Raw genomic sequence first — 12,998 nt, 5'->3', positions numbered from 1 at the left:
AAGATGTTAGTGTATGAAATGTAGGTCTAAGTGAGACCTACATAGAGGTTTTTGTTTCATGTCTCTACGACATTCCTACTGGGAGTTAGAGGCAGTTTTGTCCGTGTTTTCTTCCTAGGGGGCGGTAGAGCGCAATTCTGAGTGTTGGGGCTAGGTTTTTTGATTAAATCGCAATTTTGGCCAGTGCTGATGTGTGTGTCAAATTTGGTGAGTTTTGAAGCATGTTAAGAGGGTCAAATTACAGCTCAAAGAGGGGGCGGAATAATAATAATAAAACCTTATATACAATAGGGTCCTCTGTCCCAAAGGGACATTGCGGTCCCTAATTGCATATAATTAAAGCTGCAAGCAGTGATGGACGGGACTGACTTTGAGGGCTCATAAAATCCAAACCGGAGCAGTAATTAAAACTCTTTCATCAACTTTTAATCAGAAGGGTTCAATCTCTCTCCTGTGCTAATTTGAAGCCGACACAACAAACGCGCTCAGAGGAGATAATGTTTGAAAAAAGGTGACTGTTTTTACAAAACTTTTGTTTTGAAGGGGGAATTGCAAAATTGCTGTTGATTTTTGCTGGGGGTTGTCAATATATGAAATGTAGGTCTACGTGAGACCCACATAGAGGTTTTTGCTTCATGTCTCTAAGACATTCTTACTGGGAGTTGCAGGCAGTTTTGTCTGAGTTTTCTTCCTAGGAGCAGTTGTGTCTGTGTTTTCTTCCTAGGGGGCGCTAGAGCGCAATTTTGAGTTTTGAGGTTGGGTTTTTATATGAGAGCGCAATTTTTGCCAGTCCTGATGTGTGTGTCAGGTTTGGTGAGTTTTGAAGCATGTTAAGGGTGTCAAATTACAGCTCAAAGAGGCAAAAGTGACTGTTTTTACTAAACTTTTATTTTGAAGGGGGAATTGCAAACTTCCTGTTGATTTTTGGTGAAAGATGTTAGTGTATGAAATGTAGGTCTAAGTGAGACCTACATAGAGGTTTTTGTTTCATGTGTCTACAACATTCCTACTGGGAGTTAGAGGCAGGTTTGTCTTTTAATCAGAAGGGTTCAATCTCTCTCCTGTGCTAATTTGAAGGTGACAGGACAAACGCGCTCAGAGGAGATAATGTTTGAAAAAAGGTGACTGTTTTTACAAAACTTTTGTTTTGAAGGGGGAATTGCAAACTTCCTGTTGATTTTTGCTGGGGGTTGTCAGTGTATGAAATATAGGTCTAAGTGAGACCTACATAGAGGTTTTTGTTTCATGTCTCTACAACATTCCTACTGGGAGTTAGAGGCAGGTTTGTCTTTTAATCAGAAGGGTTCAATCTCTCTCCTGTGCTAATTTGAAGGTGACAGGACAAACGCGCTCAGAGGAGATAATGTTTGAAAAAAGGTGACTGTTTTTACAAAACTTTTGTTTTGAAGGTGGAATTGCAAACTTCCTGTTGATTTTTGCTGGGGGTTGTCAGTGTATGAAATATAGGTCTAAGTGAGACCTACATAGAGGTTTTTGTTTCATGTCTCTACGACATTCCTACTGGGAGTTACAGGCAGTTTTGTCTGTGTTTTGTTCCTAGGGGGTGCTAGAGCGCAATTTTGAGTTTTGGGGTTTGGTTTTTTGATTAGATCGCAATTTTCGCCAGTCCTGATGTGTGTGTCCAATTTGGTGAGTTTTGAAGCATGTTAAGGGGGTCAAATTACAGCTCAAAGAGGCGGCGGTATAATAATAAAATGCTAGAAATACAATAGGGTCCTCTGTCCCAAAGGGACTCGGTCCCTAAAAAAAGGCTTTGCTACACATTTTGAAATACCACTCTGACAAATATTTGTAAGTTGGCTACAGACGTTGCAGCCAAGTCTAAATTTATTTTGTTTTTCTTCACTAAGTGTGCGCGGCTCAAAGTGGTGGGCCAGTGAGCGCCTGTTGTCACAGCGTCCTGGGCGGGGTTTTGCCCTCTGCTTGCGTTTATTTAGGCTGTTGGAACCGTTCAAATCGCAAAAGGATCAACGTTTCTTCAGAGTTACTCAAAAGGGAATCAAGAAGGGTGAAAGATGTTAAGATTGTACAAAAGACAATAAAAAAAGTGGGCTGCACTCCAGTCCAAGGGAGCAGAATTTGCAGTGATCACTTCATTAAAAGTTTGTTTGATATACTTTTAAAGTTTAGTATTTCCTATCTAAGTATCTTGATATTGTTTGTATTTTATTTTCAGGGTTCTTAAAACACATTTTTGCTACAAGTGTTTCGTTAAAGCACCAACTCGGCAAGTCTAAAAAAAAAAAAAGAAAGCAAATGTAAGCAAAATCTAAAAGAGTTATTAAGCTTTTACCAAAGGCAGCAATCATGAATGAATCTTTCAGCACATACACAATGCTGACATCTGTGGTTATATTTGGATAAAGACGGGGAAAATGTAATGTCACGTGCAACAACAATGACAAGGCAACAAACATGGCTTTAGAGCAGGGGTGTCCAAGTCGCTTCTAACAGTGAATACTATTACCGTATTTTTCGGACTATAAGTCGCAGTTTTTTTCATAGTTTGGCCGGGCTCCAGTGCGATTTATATATGTTTTTTTCCTTCTTTATTATGCATTTTCGGCAGGTGCGACTTATTCTCTGGTGCGACTTATACTCCGAAAAATACGGTATTTAATGCATTTTATTAGTAGATTTTTCTTTAAACTAAAATGTAAAAAAAACACGGTACGTTGCAATAATTTCACCTGAAAATGTAGTGTATATTACTGTTTCTACTGCTGTTTTTATGGTAAAAAAAAGTGCCATAATTTTACTGTAAAATTTGGTTTTTTTTACTGTACATTTAAAAAAAATCAATTTTACAGTAACATTTTGGTACCTGAGCTGCCAGTTTTTTTTAGTTTTTTTAAACTGCAAATCAACTACTGGAGATTTTTCGGTGCAGTACTCTAAATGCCAAAACGACACCACCGTTTATTACAGTAAAAAAGTACTGTTTTTTCATTTACAGAAAAATGCTATAAAAACCACAGTAAGTTAAACATTTTTTACCATGAAATCTATTGTTACTTTTACATTGCACAATTTGATGGATAACTTGCTTTGAAATCATTATTAGTAATTATTTCTATTTAAAAATGGTTTGAATGTTTGATAATATATTTTTGCATAATTATTGAATTGAATTGAAGTATTTATTTCAAACCTGCACAATAAAACAACACACATTTTTTTTTTTTTACATTTTGGCAGAGACATTTATGCAAGGCTTGAAAAGGGGTTGGATGAAGCAGATGCTTATAATATCCCAACCCCTCTCACTCATTTCACATTTAACATAAACAATATAATACAAGAACAATACTATACAAACAAAAACAAGAAAAACTCCTGTACACTAACAATACAATAGTACCACTGTTACTATGAGACAAGACAAGACGGGACAAAACATACACACACACACACAGGCCCAAAGACTCTCTGACCATACACCTCTTAGGCAATATTTAAAATAAATCTAATATAAATATAAATTAGACAATATTTAAGTTAATTACATGTAGTACATATATTTTTTTCTCCCAAAATAGAAAGAAAAAAATACATTTAGTAAGAAAAGTTACAGTACTTTATTGATACATATTATTTCCAGGCTTTCGAGGGCCAAACAAAATGAAGTGGCGGGCCACATCTGGCCCCCGGGCCTTGAGTTTGACACCTGTGCCGTAGACGCTATGTTAAATCGTAAAATGCAACCTTTCCAGAGCTAAAACGATGCATATTAATCCGGGAGAGTCTTGATACCAATTTCCTTGACCCAGCCACACACAAAGAAGTTGTACACCTCCATTTTTTTCCAAGTTTTCATCTGTTTTTGTCTCGTAGAATGGCGTCGGGAGCACACAATAGTTCAACAAGTCTGGGAACATGACGGACGGATATTTCTTGATATCACTCGACAAATCTTTTGTTGATAAAGTACAGGGAAAGATTCCAATGCATCGTTTGCATTTTCTGCTCATATCTGCTTTTAGTGGTAAGATCTAGGCCCCTTGCATACTCCCATAGTTTGCACTGAGTTTGCTGCACAGTAGCCGTGTTGGTTTGGTGGCCAATCACTTTGTTTACTTCCGTTCAAAAGCCACAAAACCGAACACAACCTATCTTAGCATGTAGTTAAAATGGGACTGTAATGTTAGCCTGGTAGCTCACATAGCTATGCTAATTTTGCTAAGGTTTGTCCTGTGTCACTTCTTAAAGGGGAACATTATCACCAGACCTATGTAAGCGTCAATATATACCTTGATGTTGCAGAAAAAAGACCATATATTTTTTTAACCGATTTCCGAACTCTAAATGGGTGAATTTTGGCGAATTAAACGCCTTTCTATTATTCGCTCTCGGAGCGATGACGTCACAGGAAGCAATCCGCCATTTTCTCAAACACCGAGTCAAATCAGCTCTGTTATTTTCCGTTTTTTCGACTGTTTTCCGTACCTTGGAGACATCATGCCTCGTCGGTGTGTTGTCGGAGGGTGTAACAACACGAACAGGGACGGATTCAAGTTGCACCAGTGGCCCAAAGATGCGAAAGTGGCAAGAAATTGGACGTTTGTTCCGCACACTTTACCGACGAAAGCTATGCTACGACAGAGATGGCAAGAATGTGTGGATATCCTGCGACACTCAAAGCAGATGCATTTCCAACGATAAAGTCAAAGAAATCTGCCGCCAGACCCCCATTGAATCTGCCGGAGTGTGTGAGCAATTCAGGAACAAAGGACCTCGGTAGCACGGCAAGCAATGGCGGCAGTTTGTTCCCGCAGACGAGCGAGGTAAACCCCTTATCGACCCTAGCTTCCCTGGCCTGCTGACATCAACTCCAAAACTGGACAGATCAGCTTTCAGGAAAAGAGCGCGGATGAGGGTATGTCTACAGAATATATTAATTGATGAAAATTGGGCTGTCTGCACTCTCAAAGTGCATGTTGTTGCCAAATGTATTTCATATGCTGTAAACCTAGTTCATAGTTGTTAGTTTCCTTTAATGCCAAACAAACACATACCAATCGTTGGTTAGAAGGCGATCGCCGAATTCGTCCTCGCTTTCTCCCGTGTCGCTGGCTGTCGTGTCGTTTTTGTCGGTTTGCGCTTGCATACGGTTCAAACCGATATGGCTCAATAGCTTCAGTTTCTTCTTCAATTTCGTTTTCGCTACCTGCCTCCACACTACAACCATCCGTTTCAATACATTCGTAATCTGTTGAATCGCTTAAGCCGCTGAAATCCGAGTCTGAATCCGAGCTAATGTCGCTATAGCTTGCTGTTCTTTCCGCCATGTTTGTTTGTGTTGGCTTCACTATGTGACGTCACAGGAAAATGGACGGGTGTTTATAACGATGGTTAAAATCAGGCACTTTGAAGCTTTTTTTAGGGATATTACGTGATGGGTAACATTTTGAAAAAAACTTCGAAAAATATAATAAGCCACTGGGAACTGATTTTTAATGGTTTTAACCAGTCTGAAATTGTGATAATGTTCCCCTTTAATGTTACGTTGTCTGCAATGCATGGCACCTATGACATTGGACAAGTGCAGCGGTACGATGTACTATACTATACTGTACTTATACCACAACTTCATTGACTTTAAAAAATCCTTTGACCGTGTCTGGCATGAAGGACTATGGCAGGTTCTCAGAAATTACAACTTTGACAATAATCTCATACAGGTTATCCAAGCAAGTTCTCATCAACAACAGCATAGGAGAACCTTTTAAAACATCTATTGGTGTCTGCCAAGGCTGTCTCCTCTCCTTTAATGTCTTCCTGGAGAACATCATGGAAAAAGCACTCCAAGAATTCCACACCTCCGTTACCATCGGAGGAAGACCCGTCTCAAACTTTCCCTTTGCGGATGACATCGACTTTAAGGGAAAAAGTGAGGCTGAACTCCAGGAACTGACCACCAAACTAGAGGAGGCGGCGAGAGCTTATGGAATGGAGATAAGTGCAAAGAAGAGCAGGATCCTGGTCAACAGTCACAATCACTTACCACCACCGAACATCACATTGAATGGACAAACCCTGGAGGAAGTAAAGGACTTTAAGTACCTCGGGTCCTTTGTGAGTGAAGATGGCAGCTCCACAAAAGAGATCAGAGCAAGAATCGTCATAGCAACATCAGCCATGACAAGAGTGACCAGTATCTGGAAAAGCAATACCATCAACTTCCAGGTGAAGGTCAGACTCTACAAGTCACCTGTTCTTTCCACCCTACTCTATGGTGGTGAGAGCTGGACGCTCACAGAGGACACTGAGCGCAGGATACAGTCCTTTGAAAGCAAGTGTTACAGAAGAATGCTACATATATCATACAGTGAACACCGGACAAATGATTATTTTAGACAGCTCGATATCACCCATGCTGGCGAACAGGAACCTCTACTCTCAACAGTTAAACGTCGCAAGCCGACCTGATTTGGTCATGTCACAAGGCACACCTCCCTGTCAAAGACCATCCTGCAGGGAACAGTAGAGGGGAAGCGGAGACGAGGCAGGCAGAGAAAGGCCTGGATGGACAACATCAAAGAATGGACTGGCTGCAGCTTCCAAACCCTGCTACGAACAGCAGAAGATCGTGAGCGCTGGAGATCCCTGACTGCCCAAGCATCCACCATGACACCCTACGGCCTCCTAGGCCATGGGATGAGTGAGTGAGTGAGTCCCACTTCTTAATGTTACGTTGTCTGCAATGCATGGCACCTATGACATTGGACAAGTGCAGATGTACGATGTACTAGAGCTGGGTGATATATCGAGTTTGTAAGATGTATTGATATATTTTTAAACAAGATATGAATTTAGAAAATATCGTAATATCGATATAATTTACTTTACGTTCTTTTTTAATTTTTATAAATGTCTAATGATAATGTCAATGATGGATTTTTAATCACTGCTATGTTTAAATTGTAACTAATATTGATACTGTTGTTGATAATATTCATTTTTGTTTCACTGTGTCGTGTTTGTGTCTCCTCTCAATTGCTCCGTTCATTGCTGTTCTGAGTGTTGCTGGGTCGGGTTTGGTTTTGGAATTGGATTGCATTGTTATGGTATTGCTGTGTATTGTTTTGTTGGATTGATTAATAAAAAAAAAATAAAAAAAATAAAAAAATAAAAAGTTTTTTTAAAAATGAGAATCGATTCTGAATCGCACAACGTGAGAATCGCAATTCGAATTCGAATCGATTTTTTCCCACACCCCGAGTTGTTTACTATGATGAGTCACGATTGGTTAAGATTAGGGCAAAACATTAGGGACAGGCCAATCAGAGGCAAGATAGGGCGGGTCATGGAACCAGGAAAGGAAATCACAACAGACATCCCAAATGACAAGGAGAGAGAGTCGTAGAAGAGAAGAGGGAATTTTCAAGCAGGCGATTTATATATTAAAAAACTAGTGGAAGATGGCAGAGGGATTCTCTTCTTTCGATTTTTCTTTTAGCGATGTAGACGATGTCCAGGAAACCCACAATGCGTCTACTTGGCCACATTTTGACAAATGTATGCGTCTGGATAAAACATTCATGTGAGTTGTTTACCATGTAAGCCCAAATCAAAACTGTTCACCAGTTGCCAAGCCGGGCATATTTCGCACAAGAAATGCTGGCAAAAATGTATGCCGAAGTGAGGAAGATCATAGCCACACAATTAAGTCAAGCCACTTACTTGGCGCTGACCACAACCGTACGTGTGTGACAGTCCATTACATCACCGACGGCAAATTAATTTTTTATCTGAGTTTGATACATTTTGTATTATTTGCACAGCTGTTATTTATTTTACGTAGAAAGAACATTTTTCTATTTTATTTATGTTATGTAATTTTGTGCTATTTAAACGGTTTCTTTTCTGTGCTGTTAATACCCATCTTGACTAACTGGGTTAATAAAAGTGCCACTGACTGTTTAGCGTCTTTAAGTACTCTGAAAAGCGCTATACCAAATAAAATGTATTATTATTATTATTATTACAGTACACTTGTCATTCAGTTCAATTTCAGTGAATCTCGCTCAAAAATGAATCCCTTTATATGTATACTTTCCCTGGAAAATACTGTATATCGATATACAGTCGCGTTTAAAAGTTTACATACACTTGTAAAGAACATAATGTCATGGCTGTCTTGAGTTTCCAATAATTTCCACAACTCTTATTTACCACAGAATTTTCCTCCAGAAGGTCTTATCTATGTACATGTGATGTCAGATGAAACAAAAATTGAGCTGTTTGGACACAATACCCAGCAATATATTTGGAGGGGAAAAGGTGAAGCCTTTAATCTGAAGAACACTATGCCTACCGTCAAGCATGGTGGTGGTAGTATTATGCTCTGGGCTTATTTTGCTGCCAATGGAACTGGTGCTTTACAGAGAGTAAATGGGACAATGAAAAAGGAGGATTACCTCCAAATTCTTCAGGACAACCTAAAATCATCAGCCTGGAGGTTGGGTCTTGGGTGCAGTTGGGTGTTCCAACAGGACAATGACCCCAAACACACGTCAAAAGTGGTAAAGGAATGGCTAAATCAGGCTAGAATTAAGGTTTTAGAATGGCCTTCCCAAAGTCCTGACTTAAACGTGTGGACAATGCTGAAGAAACAAGTCCATGTCAGAAAACCAACACATTTAGCTGAACTGCACCAATTTTGTCAAGAGGAGTGGTCAAAAACTCAACCAGAAGCTTGCCAGAAGCTTGTGGATGGCTACCAAAAGCGCCTTATTGCAGTGAAACTTGCCAAGGGACATGTAACCAAATATTAACATTGCTGTATGTATACTTTTGACCCAGCACATTTGGTCACATGTTCAGTAGACCCATAATGAATTCATAAAAGAACCAAACCTCATGAATGTTTTTTGTGACCAACAAGTATGTGCTCAAATCACTCTATCACAAAAAAATAAGAGTTGTAGAAATGATTGGAAACTCAAGACAGCCATGACATTATGTTCTTTACAAGTGTATGTAAACTTTTGACCACGACTGTATATCAAGTTTCAAGTTTATTATTCACAATACCATATAACAATTACAATAGTAGTGAATATCATCATTTAAAGATGTTGGTACATGAAAGGGTCCCCCAAATAAGTTAGAAGAAGCTTTTGACAGGGGGTCCAGAGGACAGTATATACATGGAATGATGAAACATGGTAGCAAGCACAGCAACAACAAAAAACAAAAAAAACAACGCTATATGATTAACACAAGATAATAGTACTAAAGCAAGCATACACATACATACATATATTCATTCAACCATGCAAAACCCAACAGTAGTCTACCCCACATGAGGCATTAGAGATAGGTGGTTAATAGGTAAGTTTTCAGTTTCTTTTTGAAGTTGGAGAATGGACACAACATCTTGAGGCTCTCATTAAGCCGGTTCCAAATCTTTGGTCCCCTGCATACAACACTTTGAGCCGTACAAGCCAGTAAACGATGTTTACCTGTTATCAGATCTAAGTTACGAGTGTTGTGGGCATGCTGGGGATGGTAGATAGGAACCAAGCTACAGAGCCTAAGATTTAGCCTGTAAATGACTTGATAGGTTAAACAAGCATTTTGATAAATATTGAACTCTGTCAGTCTTAAGAGATAATAATTATGGAATAGATGTCGAGTGGGGGCATTAAACTTGGACCGTGACAGGGCCCGTATGATTTTCTTTTGCATGGATTCTAATTTGTGAAGGTAGGTAGGGAAGGTGTTACACCAGATGACATTACAGTAGTTTAGATGTGGTTCAAAGAGAGTTTTATATAGGGTAAGTAGAGCATAAAGAGGAAGATAATGACGAAGGTGAAAGAACAGGCCAACATATTTGGATAATTTGTTTAACAGATGGCTAATGTGACATTTGAAATTGAGGTATTCGTCAATGATGACCCCCAGGAATTTTGTGGAGTACACTCTGTATTTCCTGCCCATTGATGTTGATATGGCAGTGCTCAGTATTTGTCCGGTTTTTATTAGAACAAAATATATGTTTATATTAGGGCTGCAACTAACAACTAATTTGATAATCGATTAATCTGTCGATTATTACTTTGATTAATCGATTAATAATTGGATAAAAGAGACAAACTACATTTCTATCCTTTCCAGTATTTAATTGGGGGAAAAAACAGCATACTGGCACCATAGTTATTTTTGATTATTGTTTCTCAGCTGTTTGTAAATGTTGCAGTTTATAAATAAAGGTTTATTAAAAAAAGAAAAAAAAAAAGAAAAAAAAAGTAGCCTCTTCGCATGCACATAGCATAGATTCAACGAATCGATGACTAAATTAATCGCCAACTATTTTTATCATCGGTTTTAATCGATTAGTTGTTGCAGCCCTAATATATATATACATTTGTTGTGCTTGGTATGCAATCTCTCAGAAAGCCATAGCAGGCTGAGGTGTGCGACTCACTTAAAGACTGCATTGTCAGGGTAGTTGGTGTAGCCCACGGCGTTGGCCCCTCTCAGCAGCATCTGGAACGGAACGTTTGGGATCAAAGCCCTCAGCTCCTGCAGTCGCTTCCACGGACACTCGGACAGGAACCTCATGGCCACGTCGAAGGTAGCACCTCCACACACAAACAAAAAAACACACTTTGTAATCTATAAGAGTCATATGACATATTGGATGTATTTAACAAATCATTTTTCATTCCAGCACTTTCATTTTGATCCCGGAAGAGGAAGGGAATTTAAAAAAAAAAAGAAGAAGAAGATAGGAATCTCTCATTTCCCTTCTTGGATTAGCGACTCTTATAGCCATTTATCATATCAGCAATATTGAAGCCTCCAGTGGTTTAGTGCTGATCCAACACTGTCGCCATTAAATTTCATTTGCAGCGTGCATTCGGAGATGGAGCCAATATATGAGGTTCTGCTCTGGGATGAACAAGAAATGCCCCGGGAGAGGCCCCCTTTTTTTTATAAATTGTTTACTCTACCCCGCATAACTTGGATTCCGGCTGACGTCAGCAACTACTACAGCTTTGATAGCTCGATGGTGCTGAGCCAGGGAGATCATCTTTGACTGCAGAACTCAGTTTAATTGCACAATGGGAATGAGGACTCCTGGCCCGGTCCTGCAAATAGTATTATAGGAAGCAGAAGTGCAAATATGGCGGTTGAGTTACACAGAGGCTGCCGCAGAAAGATGAGGAATGTGAGTCATTAGAATAACATTCTGCAGGTTTTTGCTGCCATTCAGTGTGCCTAAAGCACACATTTGCATATGCTTACCATTTAAAGCTAAAAACCCACGCACGCTTTTGTTGAGATACATTTTGTGCATAAAAGATGTGTGTTAGGCTATAATGTCTAATGCGATGTATTTAATTACCGTATTTTTCGGACTATAAGTCGCAGTTTTTTTCATAGTTTGGCTTATACTCAGGAGTGACTTATGTGTGAAATTATTAACACATTACCGTAAAATATCAAATAATATTATTTAGCTCATTCACGTAAGAGACTAGACGTATAAGATTTTGTGGGATTTTGCGATTAGGAGTGACAGATTGTTTGGTAAACGTATAGCATGTTCTATATGTTATAGTTATTTGAATGACTCTTACCATAATATGTTACGTTAACATGCCAGGCACGTTCTCAGTTGGTTATTTATGCCTCATATAACGTACACTTATTCAGCCTGTTGTTCACTATTCTTTATTTATTTTAAATTGCCTTTCAAATGTCTATTCTTGGTGTTGGCTTTTATCAAATACATTTCCCCGAAAAACGCGACTTATGCTCCAGTGCGACTTATATATGTTTTTTTTCCTTCTTTATTATGCATTTTCGGCCAGTGCGACTTATACTCCGAAAAATACGGTATATATTTCTACCATAAATTGATTAACGTGGACTTAAACAAATTGAAAAACTTATTGGGGTGTTACCATTTAGTGGTCAATTGTACGGAATATGTACTGTCCTGTGCAATCTACTAATAAAAGTCTCAATCAATCAATTAAATTGATTTAATTTCTACACAACGTTGGAGGCCAATGAAAACAAGACACTGTGGACACCTTTTAAAAGTGGTATCAAGGAATTATTCTACTTCATTCTATCATCGGACATTGTTGTTGATTGGATAGAATGGCGTCCTGAAGATTTCCTAATGGTTTGTTTAAATCAGGGGTGTCAAACTCAAATACAGAGTGGGCCAAAATTTAAAACTGAACAAAGCCACGGGCCAAGGTTGAACAAATGAACCTTTTAATAGGGACCCAAACAAGTTTTGTATTGAATATTTAACAAGCAAGGCTTATATGACTTTATAGTGACATGCAATATCGAGTTTCAAATAATAATAATTCAAAAATATCAATGGCATATCAAATACAATTTAAATAAAAATTGAATGCCTCTTTTCTATTTGCAGCCTTCTGAGGTAAATATCAACATTAACTTTTTCCAAAGGCTAATAAATTTGAAAATAAAATAATGAATAAACCAACCATTCAGGACTGCTCAGTTTTTAACACACTGATCTAATCTGATGTGCCCAAGCCAGATACCTGCCATCTTTTCTTGGATGCTAGTTCATTAATGTCGGGGCTCAGGCTTTGAGCTGAAGCAACCCTCATTATCGAACGAAGGTGTTCATCAGTCATAATATCTCGTATTCCACAGTCTTGGGGGCGTGCCTTACAGGCACTGCTTTTAACGTCCTCTACGAGCTGACGTCACGTCCGCTTTACGTGCCCGCCCAGTCTCAAGATATGAGCGGCTCCTGTACGCACACTTACGTAAATGCAACGCATACTTCATCAACAGCGATACAGTTTACACTGAGAGTGACCCTATAAGCAACTTTAACACTGTTAGAAATATACGCCACACTGTGAATCCACACCCAACAATAATGACAAACACATTTTGGGAGAACATCCGGACAGTAACACAACATAGACACAACAGGACAAATACCCGGAATCCTTTGCAGCACT

At 38.9% G+C, this 12,998-nt stretch overlaps 1 protein-coding gene across 1 annotated transcript in view; it reads right to left on the bottom strand.

The window, feature by feature from the left end:
• LOC133606772 (pyruvate carboxylase, mitochondrial-like) overlaps nt 1-12,998 on the bottom strand; it is an 828,781-nt gene that overhangs the window by 138,239 nt on the left and 677,544 nt on the right. The window contains exon 16 of the mRNA XM_061961089.2: nt 10,457-10,613. Coding sequence (XP_061817073.1) covers nt 10,457-10,613 — 157 coding nt within the window. The remainder of the gene's footprint in view (nt 1-10,456; nt 10,614-12,998) is intronic.

The sequence above is a fragment of the Nerophis lumbriciformis genome, linkage group LG05 (assembly GCF_033978685.3).
Source record: "Nerophis lumbriciformis linkage group LG05, RoL_Nlum_v2.1, whole genome shotgun sequence".
NCBI classification, from domain to species: Eukaryota; Metazoa; Chordata; class Actinopteri; order Syngnathiformes; family Syngnathidae; genus Nerophis; species Nerophis lumbriciformis.
Note: the sequence above shows the minus strand (reverse complement) of the source record. Positions and strands in the feature narration are given on the sequence as shown.